Below are 15,334 nucleotides of genomic sequence, written 5' to 3' on the forward strand. Positions count from 1 at the left end.
TGATTTGAGTAAAAAAAATCTTAAACTGAGAAATTTTTCTTGATTTAAAAGTTTTTCGTTTTGATTCAAATTAATTTTTTTTCTGTGTTTAAAAAGTTTCATTGTTGTGAATTAAAAAAATTTATTTAAATCAAGAAAATGAAATTCTTCAAAATTATTTACTTGATTCAAATAAATATTTTTTTCTGTGTATCTTCAAGCTCACACTTAAGGTTATTGGATAAATTTCATGCGCATAAATCTTCAAAAGATTTCTTTCGTTCATAATTGTCATACCTGAAAAATGAATAAAATTTTTTCATATAAATTTTTAATTACACAAAAAACTATCATTAAATTATATTTACGAGTCATTTGTTATTATTAGTATTATTATCATCGTTACAATAATAATGTATAAGGATTTTTATATATATATATATATATATATATATATATATATATATATATATATATATATATATATATATATATATATATATATATAAATAATGCTGATAATACTTAATAAAATAATAACACAACAGGTTTCTCGCTTAAATTAATTAACCAAAATAATTAATACGCGGATATTAAATAAACTTGAAGATGAGTTTGATAATATAATAATGAGCGTGTCCTGACAGAGCAAGATACTTGGGTTTGTTGATAAGGAGATTACTTAGGAGAGTTATTCCTCGTTTGATATTCATGCTGTCTACGATTAGTTGAGCGTGAAATATCAATCACGTTCCCGAGATTAGCTGATGCTACCGCTTCTTGCGAAATCCCTTGCGGTAGCCCTTGCCGAACCACCCGGGGTTTTTGGCAGTTGCCGTGGGAGCAGAAGCGTCCTCGGTTTCGGTTGGTTCGATATTGCTTTCGTTTTCGGCGTCCATAACCGCGACCTCGCTGGCCTGGTCAGTTTGATCAGCGTCGAGCTGATAGAACAAGCATACTGGCGAGCCTTCATTCTCCATGCAGAACCCACACGCAGGTTTCGGGTCAGGCTCCTTGATCCTATCCTGCTTGAGCGCGGGCGACTGTATCACAGGACAGTACAGCAACGACGCCACCGGCGGATAGAAAAACATGGAAGGATATGGCGGCAAGCCCATGGAAAGGAATGGTAGTGCTGCGAAAAATGGAGCCGAGTAGGCGGTTAATTGTTCGGCGAGCTCAATAGGGGGTGTGCAGTCTTCTTCCGTTTTTGGTATTGTTTCATCGTCTTCATCTTCTTGTTGTTCTCGTTTTATTTTAATCTCATCCAAATTGTCAGTAACATTCTCATCGACGTCTTCACTCACGTCCAAAGAGTTTAATTTCAACTTATCTCTACAACTTAAAGCTACTGGAGGCTCTTCTAAGCACGGCTGAGTAGTCGTGGTAAGCTCGCTGGGCTGCAGTCTTATCGCGTGGTAAAAGATTGGATCTTTTGACCTATTGTATTGTGGAATTTCTAATCCTAAGTGGTTCATAACTCTCCTCATTACGTCGTCACAGCGACCGTTTATCTTAAGCGTAGCACTCTCATCTTTAGGAGTCCATTGGAGATTTACGATGTACAAAGAGCCTCGTTTGTGTACTGGCCTGTCCATTTGCCACAACCACGGGTACTTCTTCAGTACTTTGAGACTTGAACCCAGACAGAGAATCACGTCGGCTTGTTTCGACGCACGACTAGCACCATTCCAGTTTATCGGCCAAGGTAAATTGCCTCTTTCCCCGAAATGCACTATCGAATCTTGAAGCACTGAGCTGCATTTATGACACATTCTGCCAGTCCCGTGTGAATACCTCGCGGTTTTTTCTGTCACGTCGAACAGTCGCCAGTACTCTCGTGACGGCTTACAGTTCCGACATACCTCTACGTACATGTTCCCATGAACTTCAGATAATGAGGTTCTCGGTATTCCGCTGCGTAAATGAAGCCCATCGCAATTTTGCGATACTATGTACTTGAGAATATTCGCTTTGTAGAGGGCATACAGAGCCATGTGTGTGACCGTTGGCTCTGCTTGGCTGAGATCATGGTTCCTGATACAAAAGTCCTTGTTAATAAATTTTTTATTTAATATTTATGCTGTGACACTTACCCGATATCTTTACCCTGCTGCATACGCGTCCAGACGCCATTTGTGCCTCGGTAGTCGGGAATAGAGGCTGCTGTGCTTATTCCAGCACCGGTGTAAACTGTCAGGGTTGTTGCTCTGCTGATTGCAGCTGCTAATCTCATACACTTTTCTTCCAAAATATCCGGGGGGTCTTCGACTTCTTCTAATCTTGCTTTTACTTTATCTCTTTTTTTTTGTCTGAAATAATTAATATCATAGTTGTAAATAAAAAATAAAATTGATTTGTTTTTTTGAAGTTATTTAAAAATTTTTTAATTTTCATAACTAAAGAAAAAAAAATTAAATACCTTAAATTAACCTCCTTGACAATATCACCGCAGGAAGACAATAGTTCAAGTTCTTCAGGTGTTCTATTCACTTCAGATTTGTTGAGAATTGCGGATACCTAAAAAAAAAAAAAAAAAAAAAAACTAAGTATGACTCACGTCAGACACTCAACGTAGATTTAAATTTTAAATGGACAAATTTAAATGTTGAGACTCATAATTCATAACCAAAAATTAAAATAAAATTTTTCATAATTTTTTTGACAAATAAATTACAGCAAAAAAATATTGACATGTAGAAATTAAAAAAAATAATTTTTTTTAAACAAATTAAAAATTAGAATTGATTGAACAGATATTTAATAAATTTTGTGACAAATAAATTATGGCAAAAAAATTGATATTTAGAAATTTAAAAAAATTAAAAATGCAATTTTTTAAAAATAATTTTTTGGAACAAATTTTTTTTTTTTTTTAATTAAAAAAATGATCAAATGACTAGTAACCTAAATGTTAAATTAAAATCCTTAATTACCTTTTTCAAAGTAGCAACTCTCTCGTCTTTAACCTTAAGAGGCTTCAATTTAACCAAGCGTCTTCTTGATATAAATTTATCGGTGTTACTTTTCTCCATCTTTAACCAAAAGCAATTCGAGAGTATGGACAACGTGTTTAGGAGATATCCATCGACGATAATTCACGTCGGCGAAAATCACGTTAAATAACACCCATGGCAATGACATTTTCTTGATAATAGTACTCAAATATATTATTATTACATCTTACACTGTTATTAGTATTAAAATAATAATAAATATTTATAATATTTTTGCGATTATTGTCTTTTGGAGAAATCATCGATGCAGCATACTCGGATAAGTCACTTTTACAATTGTTCACCGATGAAATACGCATTTCAGGATTATGTATACATATAATATATGTATATATAGATTTAACTAGACTAAGATATATATGTGTGGTCAAGTAAGTAATGATTTTCTTATGATCCTAAGTCTTTCCAGGTACTAACTCCTTAATAATTCAATGACATTTTATTGTTAAACGGTCACTCCCCTTCTATAAATATTCTTGCATGCTAATTCCGGAAACAAATGTAATCAACAATAATCACCGCATGTTTTGTTTTTAACTTTGATAAGCGTTGCGTTTACTTTTTTATAGATGTAATACACTTAATATACCACGGTCTGAAACAATTTATTTGCATTATCATCAAGCGGCAACATATCTAACTGCCATATTTAAACTTTTCCCGCTAGATGGAGTTGCTGCGCGGGAAAATTTAAACTGACAGGTGGGTCATTCATCTTTAACTTAAAAAAAAATGTAATGTCATTAAAGTTAGCAGTCACATCACAATTTTTTTATTTTATTTAACAAAAAAATTATCAAAAATCTGCTAAATTAATTTTTATAAAAATTTATTGCTTCATAAAAAAGTTCTTCACCTGTAAAAATGTTTTATTAGTCTTCTTACAAATAAACTCTTAAGAAAAAAAAAAACTTAATTGGAAAATAAAATAGCAGTAAAATTTTAATTAAAAAATTTTATTTTTTTTATTACAGAAATATACTTATATATATATATATATATATATATATATATATATATATATATATATATATATATATATATATATATATAAACAACGAAATATATACATATAAGTGATGTAAATAAAATTTCAGGTTTACAACCAACGGATGTAAAAAATTTAAAAAAAGGAATATTATCAGGTACTTTGTCATTTTTAAATTCAACATTTTTCAATCTATTCTATAGATTATTACTTATTGATTTGCGACATGATTTCTCAAATTTGTTTGATTTTACTCGACATCATTTGATAATAATTATCTACATCAAGGTTCACTTATAATAACAATTAAAATAATTTATCTCTACTCTAAGAATCAGTTGAATATTTACACCAATTGAAAATTATTGCCAGTCTCTTTACAAAAGGACTATCTCTAACTTTATCAACTAATAAGATTACAAAAATGCTTTGATCAGTAAAGCGAAAAAAAATTTTTTTTTCTTTAAATTCTACACTAAAAAAAAAAAAATTAATTTGAATCAAGAGAAAAATTCTTTAATCAAGTAAAATTTACTTAAATTAACAAAAAATTTTCTGCTCAAGTTAAGAAATTAATGAAAATTAATTTAGCAGATCTTTAATAATTTTTGTAACAAATAAATTATATAAAAAAAAAAATTTGACCAGTAAAAATTCTAAAAAATGACAAATGTAATTTGTTTGTTAAAAAAAATTAAAAAATAATCAAGTGACTGCTAACTGTAATATCATAGAATTAAAAAAATAATTTACTTGATTCAACTTAATTTTTTTATCTATGCCTGAACACTTACGATTCTTCAACACTGACACTATTACCCAAAGTAGTGTCAGTTTCAGTATAATCAGTGCTTTTTCTATTAGAGTATCGGCGTTCAATGAAACAAAACGCGACGGTTCCAAGAACCATAGAAAAAATCAAGATGGACAATTGGGCGTGTAACCCAATGTAGCTACTGTAAACAAAACTGACCGCGGCAGCGACAGACTGGCAGAATTTAAAGAGCGCGAATGCTGGAGCGCTCTCTTTAGCATAAAGAACTCCCAGGAGCGAGTAGATTTGCGTGTTGAAGCAGGCGTCGCCGAATCCGAGGGTAAGACTCCCAATCATTGCTAAAACGGGTATGGGCTGGATGAAACCTGTTTGATTGGTGTCGCTGAAGGGGGAATCGTTAGGCAAATTGAGAAGTATAGAAATATAGGCAAAGAGAGTAACAAAAAACCCGATAACGACCACTGGCCAGCCCGTGCATCTGCCTATGGGACCAGCTCTGGAAGCGAGCATTCCGAAGATAGCCCCGCCGACGACTTCGCCAATCCCGATGCAAATTCCTGATAACCCAACAAGGCTCTTGCGTTTCTCACCCATGGCTTCGGTGAATCCGATGCTCGACGAGTAGACGCCCGAGAAGAATGTAAGCGCCAGACCGGTGTAGATAAATGTCAACGACAGCAGCAGTATCTTGCGTGTCGTGAATAGTTTCAACGCGTCCTTAAATGCATTCCAAGCAGCAGTGCATCCTTTCTGTCCTTGAGGCTCGGGCATCGCCAGCTCTTTGTCCGCATGCGAGACACCTTCTGCCTCGCCAAGTGACAGCAGCAGCGGGGGCCGTCTCAGGAAGGCCAGGAGTGATGTCCCGATGATTGACAAGCCCGTTAGCACCCAGAAAACCAGGTGCCTTGTAGAGCCTTCAATCGTCGGCTCAGTGAACATGAAGTAGACGAATAAATTACCCGCGAATAACGACGACTGGAAGATTGCCCAGAAAACACCAGCGTTACGTGACATGGTTTCGGAATCGCTGTTCTCCGTTAGATACTGACCGTGACCGGTCCAAATTAGCGATCCTCCGAATCCGAGGATCGCTGATGCCGTGTACAGGAATGTCGCGCTTGGGCTCAGGAAGGAAGCGATGAAAAAGGCGTAGCAGCATGATCCCACGAATATTGCTACTCTGGGCCCGCTTATTGAGATGAATGAAGGCGCCATCCAGTTACATATCGCTAGTGCTGCGTAGATTATTGCCAGGCTTGTGTAACCGTCACCGCTGAAACTTGAGTCTTCATTTTTTATGCTCTCCAACACTGTTTTCTGCAATTATTTATTATTAATTAGATAATTTGTATTTTGTTGACAGTATTGACATTTTGGATTCAGGTCAATGCAATGAGGTTTTAATATTCACGGCTATTGATGATTATTAATATGAATATGAAAATTTTTAGATAACTTTTGAGATTTTTAATTAAATATTTGACGTTGAGCGAAAGGTCGACAGCTTGATTTCTCGTCGGGGGCTCGACTACTGATCTCTATTAATATAATATTTACTTTCACCAAATGCCAGGAGGTCATTAGCTCGCTATTTATCGTTTCGTAAAGTACTTAACATTTATTCTAAATCTATTATAAATAATATAATAATAATAATACAATGCGTATTAATTGTTATTAAATAACTTATATTTTTTTTTAGATTAAAATGTTGTTGATAGACTGTTCAGCGACCTAATTAATCGCTCACTTATCTTCTTTTCGCGACTGCTGACAAATTTTTATTAATAATTTTTTAATTTTGTCTGCGTACAGATAGCAATTTTATTTTCATTGCATTGAAAAAAAAAATTTTTTTTACGACTTGTGAACAAAAAATATACTATTGTAATCTTGTGATAAAATAAGTAATAGCTTTCTGGATTATTGAAGTTATAAATAATTAAAAAAAAAATGTGATGGTATTATTAGAGTATTTACAGTAATAAATAAATAAAATACAATACTATGTAAAGAAATTCGTCCTTGAATTAGTGCGACACGTGTATAAGTCGCAATTCGTGAAAGTATAAAAAAAATTGATCGATATCTCCAAAAAAAAAAAACATTTATCAAGAATCTTAAAATAATAAATAATTTTTTGAAGTAATTTATTATTATTGATAAAATAATAAATATTTCTCAACAGCTGATTTCTAAGATTTAAAATTCGTAAATCATATTGATATTACTGCTATCATTCAGAATGACAGCTGAATCACACGTGACACTTAATAACAACAAATAACAGAAAAACAATAAATACATACTTCAATATTGCCCATTGTTTGAAAAGCCGTAAAAACGAGCATGAACCCGAAGCTCAGCATCAGGACATTTAAAAATCTTCTGTCAAACTCCATGTTGTCAATTAGTAAACAATCCCGAACCAGAACAGAGTTTAACAAAACGAAAAAACAACAAACCAATTAACAAACAAATTAAAATAATTATAGTAAATATTTAAAACAATCAGACATCTGTATGTTAGCGTAAGTGACCACCGGGAGTCGTGTATTTCCCTTTGAAATGTGGTCGCGGCATGTGTCGATTGTCGAAATACTGGGTCCAGTATCCATATTATTATATGTCCTTCCCACTCCACCCAGCTGGTAATAACCAGTACCAGTAACCACCACGCATTGTTGATCAAGTTGATTCCACTACTTCCTACTGTCTCTCTCTCACTCCTGAAAAATAAAAAAATAAATAGACACTGAAGTTAACTGACATTAGAAATTTTTAGTAATTAAATTATTGTGAAAAATATTTCATTAAAAAACTTACACGTTTGAAAATTAATAAAATTTATTAGTGAGAACTTTTTAAATTTTTCTTAATGCAATAATTTGTTGTAAAAATTTGAAAAATTGACAGCTGTCAGCTAACTTCAGTGTCATTATTAAAAGACACTGAAGTTAACTGACAAAAAAATTTTGTATCATTTTTTATGACACTGAAGTTGACAGATATTAAAAACATTTTTTTAGAATTTTATAGCAATTAAATTATTATAAAAAAAAAATTAAATAAAACAATTTCACATGTGAAAATTAATAAAAATTTTCAGAAGCATTTTCTTTTGTAATTAATTTATTAAAAAAATTTTTTAAATTAACAGCTGACGGCTAACTTCAGTGTTATTATTTTTTTTATTATCAAAAAATTTTAATTAAAAAATTCCACATGTGAAAATAAAAAAAAAAATAATTAAAAGTATTTTTATGATTGTAATTGATTTTTATAAGAACTTAAAAAAAATGACAGCTGTCAGCTAACTTCAGTATCACAAAAATAAAATCACATCTTAAAAGAGTTAAACAGTACCGTGAAGTTAGCTGCGCTGACTGTGTCTACCTTACATACACCCACACAATCGATTTTAAAATCTCGAACCACCATAGTGACGTTTCTCGATTGCCGTTGAATCGATACTAAACTGATATAATTAAATATTAGCGATTGTATGAAGGATTACGATAACTCGAGTGATGTTAAGCATTCCACGGCTCAGCTATCAAGCTATCATGTTGTTACTTATCTCTCGGCTTGGTATAGCAGTCGGGTGAGCGCTCAGTGTCTATTGGAGGGATTGATGGTCAAGAAGCAACACACTAGCGCTTAGTTACATTCATTTTGATTTTGTAAAACTCTACACTCCATGCTCGACACTTGCAGACATCTAGACATCTAGACACAGACAGGTATAATAAGTATGTTTTATGTTTGCATTGCATATATTTATATACTTCGATATAAAATAAAGAATTAATATATGTAGACATACTCACACATGTATTTGTAATTTTAAAGGCTCTGAAGATTGCCAGAATAAACAGCGAAAGTAAAAGCAAGTAAGAAAATATAAATTACTCTGGACAAGTAATACGTGTGGGATACGTCAAGATCAACAGCGCGCGCAGTTGTTTCATATTAAAGTAAAAGAGTTAAATAAATAAAATACACTTATTGGATATTACCAATATTAAAATAATAAATTGTGCTGGTGTAGATGATAATGAGTGTTATTTGATAAGTTGATACCGATAGGCTCCACTAAATTTTAAAACACGGTTTGTAATTATTATTATTATTGTTACTATTATCATCATCATAAATACTTATAAATGTACTAAAATAGATTATGGTTATATGGCCCTGTTGTTAACTTAACTTGCTTAGTGCTCTCTCGCTTCATACTTAACTTTGTCTTTATATATAATATATATTATTGTATCTCTCTTACTCAGCTATTCACTCACTTATAGGCATATTACCAGTTCGAGTACATGGACTTGAATATCTGTATGCATATGTGTATATATAGATATCCGGCTGCGGTCTACGGTGTATAAATGTGTGAGATCATGATCTGAGCATTATGACGGATTCACTGCGACACGACTACACGCCAAGCACAACCAAGAGATCCTTCGAGTTTATGGTTTATATGTGTGCTTATTAAAGGACACGGCCTAGATATGTATGAGTTGGCGAGACTTTGTCGAATGCCGTAATTACTAATTGGCAATCAACAATCAACAGTGCGAGATAATATAAAGTATACAAAAAAAAAAAAAAAAAAAAAAAAATCTATTGTTTTTAATTCAACGACAAAAACGCCTCCTGAGTGTGTATTTTTTAAATTGTGATTTTTTTTTAAATTAAGTGTTGGATTTTGGATTATTTTGTTTTGTAAAATGAAGAAACAATTTTTTCGAGTTAAACAACTCGCTGATCAGACATTTTCCAGGTATGATTTATTTTATTTTAATAATTAAATTTTAAAAGAAGAAATCACAAAAAAAAAATATTTATTTTCAGGGCAGGAAAAACTGAAGTGTTGACTGATGATCTGCAGGCAGCAGACAAACATGTAGACCAAATAAGAGCGGCATTAACTGGACTGAGTAAAAGACTGGGGACTTTGCCTACTCAAACAAATGTTTCGGATCCTGCTTACAAGGAAAAACGTTTAGTATGTATATGTTTAGTAATACTTATAATTGATTGCATGATTTAATGGTGAGTCAGCGGTAAGTAAATACCATTGTATGCTGATTATTTAAAAAATGCTCTTCAGAAAAAATGCCCGGAGTATATACTGGGACAGACGATGTTGGAGAACGCCGCAGTGGAGGGTCTGATGAGTTTCGCGCTGTCTGAGTGCGGACGGGCCCAAGTCGCGTTGGCAAACGAGACCGTAGACCATGAAGCCAAAGTCGAGCAGTACGTCGCTGCACCGCTTCACCATATCCTCGAGACTGATGTACCCAATATCATTAAACACAAGAGAAATTTAGCTAGATTGACTTTAGATATGGACAGCGCTAGAACGCGATATCACCAGGCCATCAAACACAACGCTGGAGGTATGCTATGTGAATATATTACCTGTAATTGGTAATTAATTAGAATTAGATTATGTTAAGAAGATTGTGTAGTTTTTAAAATTTATCAGGCGTTAAGTATCGAGTATCAAGCACTGAATAAATAAAATAAAATAAAATAAAATTTTCACTCTCTAATTTATCTTAGGAACGGGAGCTACCAAAGTAGACAGCCTGCGTGAAGAGCTTGAAGAGGCTGAGACGAAAGTGGAACAGTGTCGAGATCAATTGGCCGCCGAAATGTTCCAGTTGATGTCCCGCGAAACGGAACTTGCTCAAACAATTATACAGTATGTGAAACTTCAACGAGCTTACCATGAAAGTGCCTTACATTGTTTAGAAGAACTGATACCTGGATTAGAGAGTTATATCAGTAAGTTGTTTTTTTTTTTTTTTTTTTAAGTTTCATTTTCATTTATCGTTCGTTGCTCACTGTTCAATCCATCTAATTTAATTAGCTTTAATAGTTGTGATGAGCGTGAGGATAATAATTTAATGAAAGCATGACTCGTCAAGCTTCAATCTAAAAAATATTACGTATTGATAAATACTTTTATTTATATTAAATTATTTAAATATTTACATTTTACGTTTCATCATCAATTATATTTTGAGTTTTCTTTTTAAATTATTATTATTATTATTATTATTATTATTGTTATTAATAAATTTATAAATATTATTGATTATGATATAAATAAGTTTATTTATAAAACATTGCATAGAAATATGAACTTTGACCAAATCATGATAAAACTAACAAATAATAATAAAATAAATTTATTATAGATGACAATGAGATGAAACCAGTGTACGGTTACCCACTAGAAGAACATTTGAGGGTAACGAATAGAAAAATAGCATTACCTATCCAATTGTGCGTATCAACGTTACTGAGACTTGGTATGGAAGAAGAGGGACTCTTTAGAATAGCAGGTGGTGCGTCTAAATTAAGAAGAATAAAATTAAGCTTAGACGCGTGCTGTTTAACACTACCCACTGCGTTGGAGTACAAAGACGCTCATGTCGTCGCGGGTGCTTTGAAGTCTTATTTAAGAGAATTACCTGAACCTCTTCTTACCTACAAGTAGGTTTTTAATTATAATTAAATTAATTAAGAAAATTAAATCTTACATGACTAATATTTATATTTATTTATATAACGCTTGAGTTTGTTGCGGTGATTGCTTTCACAAGCAACTGATGAATGGTTAAATAGTAAAACGGATCGTTTTGGTTTATTACGTTAGATTAAGTCGTCGAGATAGATCGTCAACCAGAGAATATTAAATTGATGTGACCTCGACGTTGACTTACACTGATTTAATGTCGTTATGTCTTTAGTAGATGTTTTATTTAATAAATAAAGTATTTACTCGCCAGTAGACTTTTATTTTAAAATATATCATTTATTTTTGATCGACTTAATTATTTTTTTTTTATTAGATTATTAATGTTTAAATTTTTTTTTATTTAAGATTGTATCCAGAGTGGATGGCAGCTGCTAAAATAAGTCAGAGCGACGCTAGATTAAGGGCTCTCTGGGAAGTACTCCACAAACTTCCACCAGCTAATTTAGAAAATTTGAAATTTTTAATTAAATTTTTGGCTGTTCTTACCAAGAATAGTGACATTAATAAAATGTCGCCTCAGAATATTGCTATTGTTATTGCTCCTAATTTAATTTGGAGCCCTCAGGAAGATATTAATACCATGGTGTAAGTATTTTTACATAAAATAAATGCAGTAAAAAATTTTATATAAAGTCAACGACAAAGTGAAACGCTTTATGTTATTTTAACACAAATTGTATTTAATACAAATGCACAATATTTTTTACTGCGTACGTAAATAAGTGTGAAATAATTATAATACATTTTTTTTTTACAATTAAACAGAATGAACATGAGTACCGCTAATAACTCTAGTCTCATAGTCGAGCAGTTGATAACCTACGCAGACTGGTTTTTTCCCGGCGAAATAGACTTCGACCGTGATTTAGACCTTGGAATGGTAAACGGTGCTGAATCGCAAGTTATCGGGATGCGTAGATGCATTTCTAACAGCAGTTTGAGCGATCTAGGAGAAAGCCCGCCACAAGGTAGCCCGAAACCGGCAGCTCGAAGAAAAAACAAACCAGCTCCAACCCCACCGGGCTCTGGGAATAGCGGAGGCGGAGGCACTCCCGACAAACAAGACCGACGAGTCGATGATAAACCACCGCCTGCTCCAGACAAACCGCCACGGCCTTTAACCACAGCAACTCTTAACCGTCACACTTACAAGGCTCAAAAGCATGAAGTTAATACTGAATTGATGACCCATCATGACAATAAAACGGAGAAAGTTTCGGAGAACGAAACCAATAAAACGCCTTTAGGATTTGAAGTTATTGCTAATGTTGACTCAACAATTGTGACTAATAATAGTAATGATAAGATAACTGAACCACGTCCTCTAATTTTTGATAATAATAAAATTGATAATGATGTTGAGCATAAACGTAAAGACTCTGATCCAAATCCGCCCATTGGATTCGAGGGTGTTAATTTGCGGACTTCCAGCATAAGTGCTGGGAGTGGAACTGGAGGAACTCAGGTTCAAGCTAAAGTTACTATTGATTCTGGTGAAAATCAAGATGTACTAAAATCAAAACCTGTTCCCGCTGAAAAACCAGCAACCTCTACTTTGGAACGACGTAAAATGCCTGTTGCTGCACCACGTACTATAACAAATGTTATTCATCCTAATACAGGTAATAAATTATTAAGTTGTTAAATTTTTGAAAATTTTTTAGAATTTTATAGCTATTAAATTATTATGAAAAAAAATTTTTTTTAATGATTAAAAAAAATACATTTTTAATAATTTTTTAAAAATACTTTTTTTTTAATAATTTTTAAAAAATACATTCTTTAATAATTTAAAAAAAATACATTTTTTATCATTTGTAAAAAATCCGTTTTTTTTTAGCATTTTTAAAAAACACATTTTTTAATGATTAAAAAAAAAAAACATTCTTTAATAATTTTTATAATAAAAATTTCACATGTAAAAATAAAAAAAAAAAATAATTTGTAAAAATTTTTTAAATTGTAATTGATTTGTTACAAAAATTTTGAACTAATTTCAGTATCATAAAAAATTAATAACTTTATAAATCGACAGCTTTATAGATAAATATCGTCCTTAGAAAAACAAAAAATTAAATTTGAAGAAATATTTAAAAAAAAAATTACAACACTTCAATATAAGGCCATCGAGAATGAATTTTTATCTATTTCATTATCAGTTAGTCAATAGAGCTCTTTAATATATAAATGAAATAAAAATTTATTTATGTTAATGATCATTAGATGACTCGGTGGAAATACGTAACAAAAAAATCGATGGGAATAACGCAACACCCGAGAGAAATAGTAAGCCAGCTGTCCCAGAGCGGCCTGCTGGGCTGGCCAGGCCCTCCAACTTGATGCGCCAACATCTACGGCAGAGTAACGACAACCTGGACGCCGACGTCGGTGTAAGTAATTATACAATTCTGTTGATCAGTTAAACTGTAGTTAATATTTATACAACCATATAATATAAACTACAGCCTTTAACTCTGGAGCGGACTCACATGTATTCCGTTGACAAACAGCAGGTCAGTATAATACAAGTCCGGGGCAGCAGAGGGAACTTAAATTCGGCGGAGACCAATGGAGGAGTTCCAAACCTGCAGAGAAGTCCCAGCGTAGGCAGCCGACCGACCTCCGTTTCGTTTACCAACGACCGTCCGGAAAAACCTCCTAGGCCGACGGATCTGCCGCCTGAGCCGACCAAGTCCCACTCCAGGACTCGCTCCGAGGGCAATATCATCGACGTCCAAACCCAGACTGAAACCGTGATAGTTCCTAAGTCACCACCTCCTCATCAGAACACACCAGTGTCTCCGAGATTTCATCAACGACCTCCACGACCTCAACCTCCTCCTCCTCCTCCTCCAACCATGCGACCAAAATCCGATCACGAGAGTACTAATCTTTAAGGGTAATTTAAATACATCAAACTCAATCATTCAAGTAATTTAATTACTTATTAATTAATTGATTAATTAATTAATTAATTAATCGTAAACTTTTTAAATTAGATAGTATTTTTAAAATACAGATAAAGTTTACCAACAATTTTGTAACTTACGTAAGTAGGTTCAACATGACATTGCTATGTTTAATTAATATATCATGCAAAAAGTAGACATTCGAAAATTTTATTTTCTATAAATTTAAATTTATATTAAATGCATGCCAGGAATTTTTTTTTTTTTTTTTTTTTTTTTTTAAAAAAAATAATCGAATGTTTGCTATTTTTTGTAAAATTAATTAACTACAATGTCTGCCATGGCTTCCTTGTAATCAGGACTCTTAAATTGGCGTCCAGTCAACCGACATTGGTGCCTAATATTAATACAATAAATAAAATTAGATATTTTATACTTAAATTTTTTCATAAAAGTAAACAATTAATTAAACATTCGCTAGAAGTGCTCCTGATCTCTATAAACTTTATTAATTATTTACATTAGTGAAAAAAAATTTTTTTTAATCGCACAAACGTTTGATATTTTACTACCATATGATATATGAGAGCTGAGTAGGATAAATAGATTTTAAATTTATATATTTATGTTATTATTGATTATTATAATTATGTTATAATTGCCTATTTGATAGGGTTACTGTGATGAAGATGCAAGTTTATTTTAATAACAGTATATTAATGTGTTTTAATACTCACGCTTATATTTACCACAAGCGTTGTGTAGAATTTTTTTTATGCATTCGAGTAAGTCATTACATTTATACTTGCGGCTTAGAAATTTCCTTACATTTATTACTACTATTATTAATATTATAAATATTATTATTACTATATATTATATATTACAATCTATCCCTACTCGGCATTTTTTCACCGTAACTGCTTAACAAAAGACATTAAATGTGAAGAAAAATTATTTTTATACTTACAACAGAACCCATAAAATTATTTTTTGACGCACTACAGTATCCATTAAAAATAATTACAGTAAAAAAAAAAAAAAAAAAAAAACAATAAATATAATTTATTTATAAAAAATTTCACGCCGACAATGGAGCACGCA

The 15,334-nt window shown here is 32.2% G+C and overlaps 3 protein-coding genes across 6 annotated transcripts; 1 reads left to right on the plus strand and 2 right to left on the minus strand.

Moving 5' to 3' along the window:
- Positions 1–498: 498 nt before the first annotated feature.
- On the minus strand, positions 499–3,546 carry Sirt7 (sirtuin 7). The gene is made up of 4 exons (XM_074246584.1): positions 2,916–3,546; positions 2,402–2,499; positions 2,076–2,291; positions 499–2,016 (listed from the first exon to the last, which is right to left on the minus strand). The coding sequence occupies exons 1-4, from the start codon at positions 3,012–3,014 to the stop codon at positions 750–752; spliced, it is 1,680 nt and encodes a 559-aa protein (XP_074102685.1). The 5' UTR covers positions 3,015–3,546; the 3' UTR covers positions 499–749.
- A 515-nt stretch (positions 3,547–4,061) lies between these two features.
- LOC141532046 (UNC93-like protein MFSD11) lies at positions 4,062–8,264 on the minus strand. Of its 2 annotated transcripts, none has more exons than XM_074250208.1 (3): positions 8,126–8,264; positions 7,069–7,488; positions 4,062–6,076 (listed from the first exon to the last, which is right to left on the minus strand). In XM_074250208.1, exons 2-3 carry the CDS (start codon positions 7,159–7,161, stop codon positions 4,775–4,777), a joined length of 1,395 nt encoding a protein of 464 aa, XP_074106309.1. In that variant the 5' UTR covers positions 7,162–7,488; positions 8,126–8,264; the 3' UTR covers positions 4,062–4,774. The 2 variants fall into 2 exon arrangements, with proteins under 2 accessions (XP_074106309.1, XP_074106313.1); XM_074250212.1 differs by lacking the exon at positions 8,126–8,264 and adding an exon at positions 7,586–7,746.
- Positions 8,265–8,730: 466 nt separating this feature from the next.
- On the plus strand, positions 8,731–15,282 carry LOC141532027 (rho GTPase-activating protein 44). 3 transcript variants are annotated; one of them, XM_074250185.1, is made up of 10 exons: positions 8,731–8,871; positions 9,067–9,551; positions 9,623–9,776; positions 9,882–10,170; positions 10,337–10,561; positions 10,978–11,275; positions 11,667–11,906; positions 12,087–12,943; positions 13,545–13,711; positions 13,787–15,282. In XM_074250185.1, the coding sequence occupies exons 2-10, from the start codon at positions 9,499–9,501 to the stop codon at positions 14,216–14,218; spliced, it is 2,715 nt and encodes a 904-aa protein (XP_074106286.1). In that variant the 5' UTR covers positions 8,731–8,871; positions 9,067–9,498; the 3' UTR covers positions 14,219–15,282. The 3 variants fall into 3 exon arrangements, with proteins under 3 accessions (XP_074106286.1, XP_074106293.1, XP_074106299.1); XM_074250192.1 differs by having other exon boundaries at positions 13,832–15,282; XM_074250198.1 differs by having other exon boundaries at positions 13,835–15,282.
- The last annotated feature ends 52 nt before the right edge of the window (positions 15,283–15,334 follow it).

The sequence above is a fragment of the Cotesia typhae genome, unplaced genomic scaffold, assembly GCF_013202065.1.
Source record: "Cotesia typhae breed Kobodo isofemale line unplaced genomic scaffold, CoteBio_Ctyphae contig_119, whole genome shotgun sequence".
Classification (NCBI taxonomy): domain Eukaryota; kingdom Metazoa; phylum Arthropoda; class Insecta; order Hymenoptera; family Braconidae; genus Cotesia; species Cotesia typhae.

Excerpts from the sequence above, each read along its gene's own strand:
- Sirt7 (XM_074246584.1), bottom strand. The coding sequence starts at position 3,014 with ATGGAGAAAAGTAACACCGATAAATTTATATCAAGAAGACGCTTGGTT. Across the intron at positions 2,500-2,915 it reads GAGTTGCTACTTTGAAAAAG|GTATCCGCAATTCTCAACAA; the intron begins GTAATTAAGGAT and ends TTTTTTTTTTAG. Across the intron at positions 2,017-2,075 it reads CAGCAGGGTAAAGATATCGG|GAACCATGATCTCAGCCAAG; the intron begins GTAAGTGTCACA and ends CTTTTGTATCAG.
- LOC141532046 (XM_074250208.1), bottom strand. The coding sequence starts at position 7,161 with ATGGAGTTTGACAGAAGATTTTTAAATGTCCTGATGCTGAGCTTCGGG. Across the intron at positions 6,077-7,068 it reads AAACAATGGGCAATATTGAA|AAAACAGTGTTGGAGAGCAT; the intron begins GTATGTATTTAT and ends AAATAATTGCAG.
- LOC141532027 (XM_074250185.1), top strand. The coding sequence starts at position 9,499 with ATGAAGAAACAATTTTTTCGAGTTAAACAACTCGCTGATCAGACATTT. Across the intron at positions 10,171-10,336 it reads CATCAAACACAACGCTGGAG|GAACGGGAGCTACCAAAGTA; the intron begins GTATGCTATGTG and ends AATTTATCTTAG. Across the intron at positions 11,276-11,666 it reads GAACCTCTTCTTACCTACAA|ATTGTATCCAGAGTGGATGG; the intron begins GTAGGTTTTTAA and ends TTTTTATTTAAG.